Here is a 17,727-nt window from a genome sequence, read left to right on the forward strand (position 1 = left end):
CTGTCACAGTATGTAGGTAAATATTCATGGAGTTCAGGCTCGTTTGAATGATATCTGGAGTGAGGGCGCAATCTCTATTAACGTGGCATTTTCTAGCGGTGGGTCACAAGCAATATATATATATATATATATATATATATATATCTTTTTATTTATATATTAGCACATAAAAAAACGTCATTTTCGTCCTCGAGTAGGGCAACTCAGGTCCCTCTTCTCGGACTTTGTAACAACACCTCTAAAGCTTCTATATCAGAAACTGACAGGACATTGTTAGTGTCAGAAATATCATCCCAAACACGAGTATCGAATTCTATTTATCCCATAACACTTCTAAAATAACATTTTAATTCAATGTTTAGTAAATCACAGTACTGAAGTCGCCTCCATCAGTAATACTACGACATGACGATTAGCACCAATTTATTTGACATCACGCACATTAAATACATCTAATGAAAACCTAACTTAGGCTCAGGTATACAGGTTTTGCTGCCTTGTAAACAAATGAGCCATTCACAAAAACACATTATTACTTACATACCTTGCAAATGGGCATATACCTTTAAATTGGCATACCATTATTAAGCGGGTTAATACACTAAATTATCACATGGGGTTATGATAGGGATATCTTGGATAAGTTATAGGATATAAATACAGAACTTCGCTTGTCTTCGCTTCCTATTTATTGCACGGGTTTATTTTGCGTAAGAATATATACCACGAGACCGTGTAGCAGTCGAGAGGTATGTTCTTGAGTAAAATAAACGAGTGCAATAAATAGGAAGCGAAAACAACGTATGCAAAGTTTTGTATTTATTACATACCTTATTTTATGCATAATAAAAACGTTTTTTAATTAAACATCATAACAACACGTCTTTCATGAATTTACTTAACGTTAAGAATAATATTCTGCGGCGACTTTGTGCAGTGTTTCAAATACGATGTGACGTAATTTGTAAATCATATATGGTATGTGTTGTCATGTATGTATAAAAGTGCCTACAGAAGATAGCGGGTTTCCACCAAGACTACCTGTCAGAATTACCGACTGTTTGACATTCAATAGCCGATGATTAATATCTTGGAGATCGTGGACCCAGTGCTTGAAACCCCTTGACGTTTTTAATGAACGCCCAGACGATCCTGGCTGATCTACGACTCTGCCACGACCCGCCCCCGCCGTCCCGCGTCGTTGCATTCCTTCCTTGGAGCTATCCCGTCCGTCCCGCCGCGACTTCCATTCGGCTGATCTACGACTCCGCCACGACCCACCCCCGCCGTCCCACGTCGTTGCATTCCTTCCTTGGAGCTATCCCGTCCGTCCCGCTGCGACTTCCATTCGGCTGATCTACGACTCCGCCACGACCCACCCCCGCCGTCCCGCGTCGTTGCATTCCTTCCTTGGAGCTATCCCGTCCATCCCGACGCGACTTCCATTCGGGCTTGCCGCGCGCCACTTACCGCAGTCGTCTCGCCGCAAACTTACACAATATGGAACCAGACTGCATCTTAAATGTTGGTGCTAAAAATTGTACTAAGAAGTGAATCATTGGCGGAATATATCACAATTTTCATATAACAAATAATTCCAACTTGTGAAAATCATGAGAGGGGTGGAGTGTGTGTGTGTGTGTGCGTGCGTGTGTGTGTGCGTGCGTGTATATGTCTGAGTGTGTATATGTTTAAGCGATATATTTCTTCCGGTTTTTAAATCGAAATAACCTGTTAAAAACACATACACTAATAGTGTACCATAACAGAAACATTCATTGATCAGAGTTAAAGACGTACAGTGTAGCAGACATGGTCTTTGTGTTTTTTTCTCCCCTTCAGAATTGTTTCTGGTTTTTATCACGTCTCGAGTTCAGATGTAAGTGTGCGTATCCAGTTTCAGTCTCACTTTGTAAATCATTTCTCAAAGTCTTTAAGTGGTCTGGTATTAGGGCCAGAGCATCAAGCAGTAATGAATATCGTAAAACACACGATTGTATTTGGAAACAGTTGTCTGTGTTTAGTTATTAACATAGTGGAAAATTTAATTGTGTACACAATATATATTAAAACATATTCAGTTCATTTGTATTGTTCCTACTTTATACTGGTATATGGAAATACTAAACAAGAATACATAGGAGTGGTTTTGCTGATAAATGTATGTCTAATACAAATATCAGTGTATCATTTATTAACGTTTCACATTCCATCATTATTTGTTTTCTTCTCTAGTATAGCTGTATTCAGTGTTGGGTGTGATGAACGGTATCTTTATGTATAATATAAGGGTGTGTGGAATATTATGTCTTTTAAGTAATCATTGTTTTCAAATACACATTCGGACAAAATACTGTTCTGATCATTATATTAGGTCGTAAAATAAAAAAACTGGGATGTACACTGCATGTACGAGTGACGACAGTATTTCATCAGTCAGTTCTTAAAATAAAAGTGTACACACCCTTCTGGAGGCGAGGCCTAGTGACGTAAGTATTGCATCAGATGGGTTGGGCCACTATTGCGCAGTTTGGTGGCCATCTTGGACGATGCAATAGAGTAACGATATACCCTACAGACCTGCCCTTACTCAGGGTTTCTACAATTTTTTACAAATCTACTAGCCATGGGATCGGCGATTTAACAAATTTACTAGCCACGATTAAAAATTCACTAGCCCTACTTTACTTTAAAGTTAATACAGTTTTACTAAATAATAGTAATAATCAGATATGTCACATAAAGAGGGAGATAAGAGCTCAAAACAATAACACTGAGGGTTGGGGTGGGTCAGGATATTCATATTTACAAAATAGAATTAACTGCAGCATTTGACCAAAAAATAAATTTCACTAGCCGTCGCGCATGGCAATAGTAGTTATTTACTAGCCCAACATTTAATATCACTAGCCATGGGAGTGGGGCTACCATAATCTAGAAGCCCTGCCTTACTACGTATATAAACATACAATAACGAGACATTATCATTACCTGTAGCATGCTTGACAGTAAGCATAAAGGCAAACACGATGACGGATTCAACAATAAACTTCATGTTCCTTGTCTGTAAATAAGAGAAATACATTTAAATGTTTTGTTCCAAACTAATAAATAACGTGTACAATGGCAAAGGGCCAGGAATTATCTTCCTTTGTGAGGGCAATTCAGTACTGTACACACTGTAGTCTCTGTGTAAACAGCTGTTCAGTAATACGTGTTCAAGCCACTGATCTCATAGCATTCAGTACTGTACACACTGTAGTCTCTGTGTAAACAGCTGTTCAGTAATACGTGTTCAAGCCACTGATCTCATAGCATTCAGTACTGTACACACTGTAGTCTCTGTGTAAACAGCTGTTCAGTAATACGTGTTCAAGTCACTGATCTCATAGCATTCAGTACTGTACACACTGTAGTCTCTGTGTAAACAGCTGTTCAGTAATACGTTTTCAAGCCACTGATCTCATAGCATTACTTTGTCCGCCACTGTACGGACAGGAAAGGTGGTAATATGTTTTCCAGAAGATGGGGAATTGCACAAATAATCATAACGGATCAATTCTGTGATAAAACAACATAAACAAGCTGCGAAGAACGAGACGTTTGTATGCCATTGTCAAACACATATCCAATCTCGGTGTGTTTATTGTGGTGGGGTTGTTTTTCTTCTTTAATTATTTTTGTTTTATTTGAAAATTTAGCTAAAATATTTTTTATTTTTTATGTATGTTCTGTGAAAATTAGTTTATTTGTATTTTGTTCAGTGCTTTTTGGCATGTTTGTGGGGGGGGGGGGGGGGGTTGCAGGCGTGTGTGTGTGTGTGTGTCTATGTGCGTGTGGTGGGGGAAGAGGGGATTCGCAAGTACCTCGTCCTATTGATCATGTTTGTTGTGCATTTGTTTTGTTTTGTTGTTTTGTTTTGTTGTTTTTTTACTTGCCATTCAGGCGAGTCAGGTCAGCTCTCTGACTTGCCCGTACAATGTTGGCCAGAGTTTATATTTTAAAACTATAAAGTATTGTATTTGGCACAGGAGATCATTTTGAATGGGCTTATGCAACTCAGTTATAAAGTATATCAATGTTTATTACTAGTTCTACCCTTCAAATGAACACTAAACTGACATATATACCTGATGTCGACTTGTTTCGTCCCTGTCAATGTGACAGACTCATATTTACTTTCCACGTGCAAGATGCGAACTAACCCTGGGTGAACAGGACCAAGGGCGCAACAACAAAGGGTTCGAAACGGTTTCAGGGCGAAACTACCCAGAATCGAATCAAAGATGACAGATATTAGTGTGCACGTGCAAACGCAGCACTGTTGAAATTCAACTTGAATGCAATGTATGCAATGCTCTAAAAGCAAGAACCAGATATGGTTTGGGTTTAAATTCTGCTTGATTTATTTATTATTATTATTATTTTATTAATAGTGCCCACTGAATTCCGATCACCTAATTAAATCAAACACTCCCAATGTAGCTGTATACTGATAACGAAATTGTTCGAGGTGTTCCGAATACTTTTTATTTTAATGGACTTGTTGCCCCAACATTTCCACAGAAATCACGTATTGGTTTGACTGCATATTATACATACCACAGAACCAGTCAACTGAATTATTATCAAAACTGACTTTTTGGGTTGTTTTACAAACATTACATTTTGGATATTCCAAAATAATTCGCTGTAACAAATACGCGACATATAAGGTTTTGACTTGCCCGACGTTGTTTTCACTCGCCTGAGGCGACCGTAAAATGCACACCATGTAATCACCTAAAATGAAGTGTGGCGTGAATTTATGCAATTGATAAATGGGATACAAGGGCTCACTTCACTTTTGTCAGGCCCGTAGGGACCGGGAGGGAGGAGGGTATGTGACAGAAATATACACCCTTTTTCTTTCTTTCTTTTTTTTCTTTTTTTGAGGGGAAGGGGAGAGGTCCTACTTTAGCGGTCCTTCCCTCAAACTTCAGATTTAATGATATGGTTCCTACTGGCGTGGTTATGCTCATTAAATACATTTAATAAACATAATTATGTGCACTAAATATTAGGAATTGATATTATAATCTTAAATTATTTCATCCCCCATGTGTTGATAAACATGTATTCAGGCGCGTGTGCAGGGGTGGGTTTAGGGGGTCGACATCTTCGGCAATTTCCGGGGATTAGCGTGTTTTCGGCTTAAGAAATAAACATAATCTACTTTCATCTCGATTAAAACAGTTTAAATTATCTTTAATTATTATTACCGAACTTGTGCAAGTGTAGTGTATAAGTTTGTAGTTTTTATTCGTCCTTGTCATTGTTAAAAAAAAAAAAAAAAAAAAAAAACCTTAGTTTTTCCCCTTGTTTACCTTTTGTAGCGAAACCGCCCAATATTCCGTGATAGCGGCATTTAATACTGAGCGGTCGGTTAATTTATTTAACTAGCTTTGTTGTTATAAACTGCCCGATAAACCATGCACGCAGTCAGGGCCTCTATGGATAGAGCCATGAATCGGTTGGAGACACACACACAGACAGAGACAGAGACAGAGACAGCGAGAGAGCGAGAGAGAGAGAGAGAGAGAAGCTTTAATATATTTCCGGAGTGGAGCTAGCCATCCCAAGAGGTACCCTGACAGCTCGAGTATGAGAGCAGAGTATAAGAGCAGTCTCGTGCGCGAACTGCCGTGGCCCTCATTACACTCATGTCAGGGAGTGCCCGGGGAATATTAGAGCTGTCCGCATTTTGGCGGAGAGGAAATCTAAATCCGGTTTTGATGAGAAGGATCCCATGGTGGTCTCTGCACCTCCCACCCCCTTCCAAAGACCCCCTACAGGGGCTGCTCCTACAGTTAACCAAGGGGGCCCAAAACCAGTTTCGAACCCTAACTATCACATTTCACCTCTCGATTAACAATAATTTCTGGCCTTTTTTGTTGGGATGATTTGACATCCAACAGCCGATGATTAATAAAGCAATGTGCTCTAGTGGTGTCGTTAAACAAAACAAACTTCTTTTTTCTACAAACTAAAATACTTTTCTATATTTTAGGATGCATTCAGTAAAGTTTCACTTAATAACCATCAAAATTCTTTACACTTGTGTGTGTTTAATTTATTCGCTTTATTATTTAAGTTTCTAATCATCCACACATTTCCACCACCATTGATATGAATATACAATCTTTAAATTATTTTCAATTATCCCAGAGACTGGTTTTGCTTTTGGAAAACTTTCCAAAAAAGTCATAAAGACTGAATTTGCACCCATCTGCAAAGCCGTCACATGTTACTGTTGCGTGAATTTCACTCCGTTAATGGCGGCCGTAAACTGCTGGGCGACAATCAGGAAAACACCATGTTTATGCTATAAAAAAAACTATAAACTTAATGCAATTATTAATTAATTTATTTAGTATTTATTTTATAAACATATTTATTTATTTTCTTTTGATAATTATTATTTATTTATTTGTTAATTAATTAATTTAATTATATATTTTATCTATTAATTCATATAATATTAATTTCATTATGTCTATAACCAATTAATTTAAATATTCTTTTTTGTCTCTAACACAGGCAATTAAAAGTCTATCTATTTACTGTTTATTCGGTGTTCAATAAATTAGTAGGATTAAATATAACTTTATTTTTACTAAAAATACTTTAAATTTATTTATTTATTATTATTATTCTTTAATTTAGTACAATAAAATAGATAATGACAACGTGATTTAAATCGACGAAACCATTTTTACTTAGTAAATTTTATCGAAGCACAAGAACCCGGAAGTGAACGTCGAATGCAACCAAAAGAACATTTAAAACATCCTATGCTCATTTTTCTTGTCAGAACTGATAAATTAAAATGTCTTGTTTGTTTCTTTTTTCTTCTTCTTTTGCATCTTAATTTGTGTTATTGTTGTTGTTAGACTTTTATATTAATGGAATCCCGATATGCCGAGGAACAAGAGAATAGAATGCGCGGCGACCACCCGGCCTCGACTCGTTTAAAACCGTGGCGTCTTTATTTTTGGTCGGGTTGCATTAAATGTTTTGTTTAAAAAAACAAAAGGGAGGGACGTGAGCAGTAACATTAAAATACAAGGCGTGTGGGAATGATATCAGTGTACCATAATTTTATGCACGGAAGGTTACAAAACTATAGCAGGATACAGTCGCCTGTGCCAAAATTATGCAGGCAGTGGTTTAGATTGTGGGATTGCGATGTTTATGGGGGTGTATTCTTACATAGCTGCACTGCTTGAATCAACCGATGTACGGCACTTGCCCTATTTATGAAACCAAAGCCATACACGAAATTAAAAAAAAAAAAAAATTAAAATCACAACTGGCGTAGCCAGAGGGTGGGTTGGTGGGGACCACATCTTTGGCCCTCCAGTTATGTATACAAACATATTGGCCCGTCTTCGTTCTGACAAGACCTATTAGGGCTGTTTACGTTTGGGTGCCCCATCCCTTCTTTATAAAATCAGGCTGTCCAGCACACCCTTTTGAAAAAGTTGGACACAATTAGGAATGAAAATATAGAAAATGTAGGACAAAGTAGGAAAACGTAGAACAAAAGTAGGACAAAGTAGGAAAACGTAGAACAAAAGTAGGACTGAAACAGTACGTAGCGACATTATTCATGCTCAAAACACCTTTTTATGTGGTGCTTAGTTTGTACATGTATTTTGTGTTCTATCAAAAATAATGTGAATCTTATGTAACGGTCACGTTATACAGTTATTTCAAATTACTGTACACTATATTAATCAATATACATATTTACATGCATAGGAATGCTGATGCACAGTAAAACAGAGTTAACATGATTAATTTAAGTTTTCCATAATGTATTATAGATTCTGAAGTCATACATACACGTTGTACATTATAATCATATTAATCATTGGAAAATATGTTGGCTTTGAGGGTGTAATTTTAATATGTTGAGATTATATGGTGCCACAAATTGGGAGATATATCTTGCTGCCAAGAAAAATTAAAATGATTCCCGTAACTGATGACTTTTATAATAATACAAGGAATATGCACATTTTAACAGCAATTCGTGGCATTTTCAAACAAAAAAGTACGAACAACTAAGTATTCTGAAGAAAAAGTAGGAAAAATAGGACAAAAACCAAAAAGTACAAAAAAGTAGGATAGCTGGACAGTCTGTAACATATTTGCCAATTAAGCCAGTACAACAGTGTTTAAATAAATTATAAACTCATGTGTTGTGACAACAACTATTGGGAATCAAAGCTTCTGCACCCCCCTCCCCCCCCCCCCAATCTCACACAACCCGCCCATTAGTTATCCTACTGTCACACAAAATGTACTCAAAAAGCTTTATCTGTTCTAAGAGGCATAGGCAGATAAAAAATAGTAATAAATATTATAAGACAACCCATGCCTACAGAACAATAATAATAAAAAATAAAAATTTAATTAAATTGTTTTATATATATATATAAAAGAGGCAAAATTATATATATATATATATATAGAGAGAGAGAGAGAGAGAGAGAGAGAGAGAGAGAGAGAGAGAGAGAGAGAGAGAGAGAGGGAGAGAGACAGAGACAGAGAGGGAGGGAGAGACAGGGAGAGAGAGAGAGAGAGAGAGAGAGAGAGAGAGAGACAGAGAGAGAGAGAGAGGGAGGGAGAGACAGAGAGACAGAGAGAGAGCGAGAGAGCGAGAGAGCAGGGTTTCTGCCAGAGGGTAAAATGGGTGTGGTGCCATACCCAAATTATTATTTTTTTAAGTTAACATTTAGACAAAATTAATGAAATTTTTGTATGATTTTCTTAAGCCTAACCCTAAATGTAACCCATTTTATTTGTGGAGGACACCCCCCTCCCCTCCCCTCCCCCCCCCCCCATAGCCCCTGTTGACTGTGGTTGCATTCAATAACATAGCGCCATACACAAAAAATTATTTCTGGCAGAAACACTGTATATATATATATATATATATAACATAAAACTAAACCACAGATTGCAGTTCGCACAATTTGTTTAATATTTATTATGAGAATACTTCCTAAAAAAAAAAAAATTCTCAAAGAGAGGGTCTTTACATATTAATCCCCATGCAATCTGGTACAGGTAAATATATTTATTCAAAAATGTATCTTTCTGTGGCATCCATCTCCAAATCATTATCCTCGAAACTTGTACAGTCAACTGAGCAATTAAGGATTACCATTTGATGGGTGGTGTCAAACTGAATCCCAAGTCTTGGAAGTCTGAATTACTCCTTAGCAGCAATATGTCAAACACAATTTGTTTTGTTTTTTAAATATTGTATTAAATGAAATTGTTGAAAGTGTTTCATTGTCAGCAGCAATTTCACCCCCTGCCCCAGTTTTTCTTTCATATCAGTTGAAACTGTTCTATTATTTCTATCATTCTGTTCTCAATATCAAGATGCAATGTAATTTGTTTAATAGTTTTGTCTTCAGAATCTCATTTTCGACAATGACTCCACATCCATGTGACCATGTGACCAGTTGCTGAAATATATAAAAACAAACATGTTAAGTATTTCACATCCATTTGAAGAAGTACATTAGTCTGTAACTTAATTACATATCGTTGTATTAATTAAAAGTTTAATTTTTTTAGGAAAAAAATTTTTTAACAGGAAACAAAATCAATGTGACTAAACAAAGTATAAAATTAAAAAGTATAGCAGTAAATTAAGAAAAGTAGTGAACAATGTATTTAACTTTGATGATGTTATATAAAATTTGCCTAATTTATAACTTTCCAGACGATACTTCCTTATCCCCCTAAAGCTCACAACCATATAGGTTACTCCCTCACTCCCCCCCCCCCCCCCCCCCCCACACACACAAAAGTGCATACACAGACTCACGCCTACACACATGCAAACAAAAAGAAAAAATGCTAAGACTTCCAAACGTTCCAGCATGCTTGGTAATACTATCACTAACCCTAAACCTAACTTACGTCTGGAATGCTGGAACGATCGGAAGTCTTGCCAAAACTTTTATTTTGGCCATTCGTCTGACTGTGTATTGTTAACGACGGATTCTTAACGACAATATCTACATCGAAGACTGATTAAATGAGTCAGTAAATTCTATTACACTGGAGGGAAAGTGATTCTTAAACTCTTACCTTCGTAGAATTTATATATCAGTTGAATTTTGATGGATTTCGGCAAAACTTCACTTTCAATACCATGTGACCTTTTCGCAGGAAAACACTGATTTTACGTCAATCGTAGGCTCCGCATAGTTGTCATCGCTATTAACACTTGTCAGCAGAAGTATATGTTTACTATGATTATAATTCAGTTGGAGGAGACAATTATTTTAACTAATTTTAATGCTAACTATACAAAAACGTTACACATCGAAAAAAATTATGTTGTCTAACCTAATGGCGTCCAAGCAAATTTGAGCCCGCGGTTTTTGAACCGCGAAACATTATTGGTCCAGCGCGGTTGTCAATCACGCCGTATGGAGGGGTCAATTTGTCATACACAGCGTAGTCACTCAGTCCTCTGTGACGTGTCAGTTCAATATTTATATTTAAATTATATTACATCAACGTGTCAGAAAATATTTAATGCAATAAGATATCTGATACTGCAATCGACGCCAAAACGTCTTGCGACCTCGTTATGCGCCATTCCAGTTTCGAGCATACCGACCGCGCGGTGACGTTCAAATTCAGATAGGCGTGGCATGACGTCAACGCCGTGTGGAGTTAATCAAAGTTGTTTTTCTAGCCAGTGGTTTTGTCCTCTAACGTGTTCCGTTGCAAAATAAACAAGGACATGTGCACCTGTACCACGTGATCAGCAAATCAGGTTACGAGTCGTGCACGTGCGGCACATGAACAACACGTGCACGACTCGCTAGAAAAACAACTTTGATTAACTCTAAACGGCGTTGACGTCATGCCACGCCTATCTGAATTTGAACGTCAACGCGCGGTCGGTTTTGGTGTACATCGAAACACGATACAGAATAGCCTTGTAACCTATAGGTTACCACAACTATATAGACTGTTTTCCGGTACTTCTACGTTTAAATTAAATGTCCTTGCAAACTACTCGGCACACATCTAGTTGACGCTGCTAAAACGCGGACGTTCTGAAACTGTATCGGAAATGCAGAAGTCCGGAATGCATTGCCTGATTTACGTTCGGAAACGAAACTACTGTTCGTTGAAAAAAAATATTCTTACATGTGTTAACCTCCCGGTAACCTGAACGACCGTTCTCGACTTATTTCGATGGCTGCAAAAGCCTTGCTAGGTTGACAATAGTAGATGTGCGGATAAAAGAAATAACTGGTTACTGTCGTAAGATATCGGCAGAGCCTCGCTGCATTCGCCATTCTAACCTTATATATATATATATATATAGGGAATAACTGGTTACTGTCTTTTAAAGATATCGGCTTTATCCTGTGAAGGTTAGAATGGCGAATGCAGCGAGGCTCTGACCCGAGCAGGATAAAGCCGATATCTTAAGACAGTAACCAAAATGACCATGGGGAGACGTCAGGAAGGCTGTTTTTTCTTAAATGCAGGTGTTTAACACTAAATGGCTGTACTTTAAAATGTCCTGAGGTGTTGTTATACTAATATTCATTTTCTTTTCATTGTTGGTTATTCTAAAGAGACTGCAGAACTTGTTTTGCAAATTGTTTCGATTTTGCAAAGGACCCTAAACGTTTTTAGCCACGACTCATTGTTTAATATCCAACTAACAAAATAAGTTTCCATAACAATAAAATATTTTCAAATTATAATCCACAATTTATCTAAATAAATATCCTCAAACAGGAATGCTTAATCTGTCTTTAAAGTTTATTATTTTTTTATTTTTTTTTTTAAATACCTAGACAATTTTGCGAATATGTAGGAAAAATCCATCAAGTTATTAAACAGTGACTGCAACGCCTGATGACTTAGTGTTGCAATCATAATATTTTTTACTTTTGGGGGGAGAGTGTGTGTGTGTGGTGTGTGTGTGTGTGTGTAGTGTGTAATATCTGTTGTATCTGTGCAAATGTCCTTCACAGTGTGGCAACCTCAAGCCGAACCACTGTTACACTGTGCCACCTCAAGCCGAACCACTGTTACACTGTGCCACCTCAAGCCAAACCACTGTTACACTGTGCCACCTCAAGCCGAACCACTGTTACACTGTGCCACCTCAAGCCGAACCACTGTTACACTGTGCCACATCTAGCCGAACCACTGTTACACTGTGCCACCTCTAGCCGAACCACTGTTACACTGTGCCACCTCTAGCCGAACCACTGTTACACTTTGCCACCTCAAGCCGAACCACTGTTACACTGTGCCACCTCAAGCCGAACCACTGTTACACTGTGCCACCTCTAGCCGAACCACTGTTACACTGTGCCACCTCTAGCCGAACCACTGTTACACTGTGCCACCTCAAGCCGAACCACTGTTACACTGTGCCACCTCAAGCCGAACCACTGTTACACTGTGCCACCTCTAGCCGAACCACTGTTACACTGTGCCACCTCTAGCCGAACCACTGTTACACTGTGCCACCTCTAGCCGAACCACTGTTACACTGTGCCACCTCTACATTAATGTACTTAATTTTATTAACATATTTTATGATGTTTTACCCGCGTTACCAGTTCCCCCGAGTCATTTAACATTGTTTTAACATTTATAAAAAGGAAAGAAAAGGAACAATAACCCAATAACACCCACTGCATCCAAATATTATTTTACTATTAATTTATGGATATTTGATAGATGTTTTATGTCCAAGTGCCAAAAATGCCATCTGTCAAATACTAAGTACTAAAGTACCTATACTATAGGATCTGCTGAGGTGTTTTTAGACAGACAATTCTGTTATTTCCTCTTTATTGATTTAAAAATAAGTGCAAAATATATTAAGCTTATAGCTACATGAATACATTTATAGTATAACTGAATTTTGTATTTCAGGTACAGAACTACCACGGTTCCTTAAGGACTGAAGCTAGAAGTCATTCCATGATTGTTTGTATGGACAGAGCCTGATTTATTATTTTGTTAAGACAGGACAAGCAGACTACAAAATGGAAACAGAAAAAGAAAAGTGCCAGATTTCTATTCATGTTTCATGATTGTTCCCTAGTAAAAAAAAAAAGTTGTGAAATAGAAGTGAATATCAGACTGTACCTGGAACATTGAGTACTGAAATTTATATTATACTTTGAATGACTGAAAATTAGTCCAGTGAAATTTGTCATCCAATGTAAGCCATGAAATAATGGTAATAAAATGAAACAGGGTTTTTCCACCTAAACTATTAGTCAGTACCATTTCACCTGTTATTTGTGTGAGTAAAGTCTACATAAAATTGGGTTCTGGATAGTTAAAAAAAAATAATTCAATTGTCCCAGATCAAACAGACAATGTCATGGTTTGGGGACCCTTGAATCATTGCCTTACAATGGTAATACATGTTGTAAGGATGTGTCATGGATGAGAATCAAGTAGATACAGAACTTTCTATAATACAAAAATATATACATTTCCAATGTTCTGCAACAGAGAAAGTGAAGTGCATTGCATGTGTTTCAACGGTTTAATTTTTTTTTTTTTTTTAGATAATTGTGATAGTGAAAAACTCCCAGGTTATGTTTGTTTAACCAACCTTATAAACAAGGACATTGTTAATAATTTCAAATTTAATCATTTGAAAGAGAGAAAGAAAAATGGATAGATCTTCTGGTTTTTTCATTATTATTATTTGTTTTTAAATTACGATGCTTTGCATGTTGTTGGTTTTATATTTTTAAGACATAAATGCTTTCTGTTTACATACATTTGGCTTCATAAAACCCCATTAAAAATCCCACAGAAATTCATTGAAAGTAATTGGCTTTGATCTGTGGAGGGAGATAGAGGAGAAGGAAAGAGAGGGGGTGAGCAGAGGAAATACCTGGATAGTTATTGCTCGGGATAAAGACACTGCGAAACTATGGATTGCTTGTCGACTTTGTGTTGGGTACTGTATATATATATATATCTATAGAGGTTATTACCAGTGTTTTTCGGTATCGTCAATATCATATATTAGGAATAAAAATTGTATTATGCGAGCCTCTGACGAGCATAATACATTATTTTAATTCCTAATATATGATATTGACGATACCGAAATACACGAGGGTAATAATCTCTTTATCATATAAGCTCAAGCTTAATACAACGTGTTTTTGTAAACTGTACCAGCAACTTTAATTCCAGTCCGTCATTACTAGATATTCAAATGACGTAAGAATATGTGGCGCAGTGTTGGAAATGACGTCAAACTCGAATGACGTCATTTTGGATGTCCTTACAGGGTGTACACTACCAAATCAAATCCCATAGACGACAATAGTAACATATACGGCTAAAACTCCTACCTGCAACGTATCAACCGACATAAACGCCACGGATATAAATACTACCACCCCTTACACTTAAAGTGAATCAGAAAAAAATGGGGGTCAAGCCGCTCGTTTCTGAGATAACGGGTAGCATCTATGACTACCCTAGTTTCGCACAAAATTTGAGTACTTTTTTTTACAGGTACCCCAAACATGTTTCAAGCACAAGGCTACTTGACACATTGGTACTAGATGAAATAAAATTGCACATTTATTTTACCCAGATGAAACTATTATTTTTTTACAACCAACACACTCAAAATTATTAACCAATCACAGGACTTGTGGTGTTCACTTCTCTATCAAAAGTTGGGTGCACCTCGAACTTTGACCCAGCCGGAAGTTATTTGGTATTGTACTACCTATACTGATAACATACATTTTTCAAAACGTATCCAGCTATGTGTCTTTATGACAACCAGGATCTGGTGTATTCTGACATAAACTGACAACCTCACTGAAACTGTTGTTTCTACAGTGCAACCTAATATAATGTACCCCTCAAAAAGCATATATATTGCATATAGTTTTGTACAAATGCAATATGTCATATTAAACAACAAAACGTTTTAAAATAAAACTCCTGAAGATATTTACTTTCAGTTGGGTGTGTGTACTCAGGTATATATGTAGAGACAACAAAGATAGTCAGAGTACCTCTACCCCTTTAAAGAATTCCATTAAAACACATGCACTTGATTGACCCCTAGATTATGAAGACCTTAACAGGCACATCAAAGAAATATCAGTATTAAAAAAATACACTGTCTGAGGAAGGAAACACAAACATGACTGTACCTGTATGAAGTAATGACTTAATGTCCTGAACATTAGTGTTGGGAGGAAATCCTGTATGCTGGGTGTGGGTGTCTTCAAGTTACCAGGTGTGGGAATTTCAAATCCATCGGCCATGCTGATTTTCATAATGAACCATCAAAACCAATGGCAGCCACCAGTATTCCTGACTATATTTTATTTATAGCCTACTGTAGTTGGAGGTTTTAATAGTTGTGATATCTGGAATAATCATGCAGCTTTAACATATTTATTTTTGATTAATTACCGAAAAAAACTATTTTTAAATGACAAAATTACCCCAACATCCATTTTCTTGCATTATTTTCTAATCCGGATGAATACAATATGTACATTAGATGTATTCCTACAATCTGTAATCCAGCATTTTATTTAGCTAGTAACATTAGGTAATACAGCTTTAACAATAAAATAAATTATCAACTTAATCCAAGGCAGATAATCAAATCTGAAAAAATTGGTTCTGAATCTAGTATAAACTCAAAATGCTTTTCATGAGAGCTAACTAAGTGATTATTAAGAAACAAAAATGATCTGGAGATCTAAGTATATGTTTAACAACCTTATTGTTATGTACAAATAAGAACAGAAGGCACAATAGTGACAACAAATTTAATTATGTTTTTGGTAAAGTTTTTCTTCAAATTTACTTTAAATTTTGCATAAAACTACAAATTTGTCTAAAATATAACTTAGCACCCTATAAATATGTCAAAATGACAATAAAAATCAACTTCTTTACAAATTTGAGTTTTCAGAATTTCATACATAAAAAATTAACAATGTTAATGGAAACTAAAGACATTAACCCACTATTGGCACATGCTATTTTTAATATAAAAATAAATTGCTATTAAAATCTTAGTTCAGGTTGCCTATATATAATACCATATTTAAGAGCAGTTGTATATGGCAAGTCAAATACCATGTAAAAAGAAATTATTGAAATCTTTACAGTATGAATTATAGGCCAAAACCAACTTTTCTTCAGTGCTAACTTTGATTCAAACTCCATTCAGAGCCATGTACAGAGATTATTGTCAAGGTCAAGGTCATTGTGAACTTGCATGATCGAGTGATGGCTAATTAATCAACCAGTATAGTTTAATTAAATAAAATGACAAAATCATATTTTTTATTATGCACTGAATATGTGCTATAGGGTGTACACTACCAAATCAAATCTCATAGACGACAATAGTAACATATACGGCTAAAACTCCTACCTGCAACGTATCAACCGACATAAACGCCACGGATATAAATACTACCACCCCTTACACTTAAAGTGAATCAGAAAAAAATGGGGGTCAAGCTGCTCGTTTCTGAGATAACGGGTAGCGTCTATGACTACCCTAGTTTCGCACAAAATTTGAGTACTTTTTTTTACAGGTACCCCATACATGTTTCAAGCACAAGGCTACTTGACACATTGGTACTAGATGAAATAAAATTGCACATTTATTTTACCCAGATGAAACTATTATTTTTTACAACCAACACACTCACATTTATAACCAATCACAGGACTTGTGGTGTTCACTTCTCTATCAAAAGTTGGGTGCACCTCGAACTTTGACCCAGCCGGAAGTTATTTGGTATTGTACTACCTACATCAAAATAAAGTTATGCCTAATGTTTTTTGTTTTCTGAACGCTGGACAACTTTCAGTGTCAAATTGTCATTGAAATGTTTTTATTTGATGACTATGAATGCATACGTCAATCATGGAGTGTCACCCAAGTACGTTTGCTTAAATGTCAATAAACCTAGTGCCGAGACCTCGACTAATTTACATCTAATTTGGAAAGTTATCAAATTCTTAAAGTATGTGATCTGAAAAATATCACATACTTTGATTGCACTGAAAATGTAAGATATTATATGATAAAACATAATATCATGACAGATATAAAAACAAAAAACAAATATATGTTGATGACTAAATAGAATTCATCTAAAAATAGTTCACCCTTCACAACTGTTGCATTAGCGGCACCAGTACTCAGGGTTTTAAATCTCACTGTTATGGGGCATAATTGTTTGTTGGGGGGGGGGGGGGGGTTGTTGTTGTTTTTTAGTACAGAGAGGTCTTTTTAGCACAACAATATCATTACCAACTGCTGAAGGGTTATAATGCATTAGTTATTTTAATCTAATTCAAGAAAATTTTAGTTGTTTTGAGATAAATCGTTTGAGGTTAGTATGTTTGTATTTAATTTGATATGTTTATTTTGGATGCAGTTATTTTGGGCACAGCATTTAATGCCTTGGCTTTGTTGCAATCTAAAACCCTGGGTATTATTATCTTAACATGGCATCTCAGTTTACCATACCATGGATTGGCTCATATTGTTTCACTAGTGTAATCTGTGGAACATATTATTTATTAAATGGAGAAAAGGAAAGGTTGCGTTACTGTTCCTTTGAAAGAATGATATTCAAT

At 36.3% G+C, this 17,727-nt stretch overlaps 1 protein-coding gene across 1 annotated transcript in view; it reads right to left on the reverse strand.

The window, feature by feature from the left end:
- LOC121386537 overlaps positions 1 to 17,727 on the reverse strand; it is a 94,374-nt gene that overhangs the window by 65,626 nt on the left and 11,021 nt on the right. Inside the window, exon 3 of the mRNA XM_041517474.1 lies at positions 2,992 to 3,064. Coding sequence (XP_041373408.1) covers positions 2,992 to 3,064 — 73 coding nt within the window. The remainder of the gene's footprint in view (positions 1 to 2,991; positions 3,065 to 17,727) is intronic.

Source organism: Gigantopelta aegis, chromosome 12 (genome assembly GCF_016097555.1).
Source record: "Gigantopelta aegis isolate Gae_Host chromosome 12, Gae_host_genome, whole genome shotgun sequence".
In the NCBI taxonomy this organism is placed as follows: Eukaryota; Metazoa; Mollusca; class Gastropoda; order Neomphalida; family Peltospiridae; genus Gigantopelta; species Gigantopelta aegis.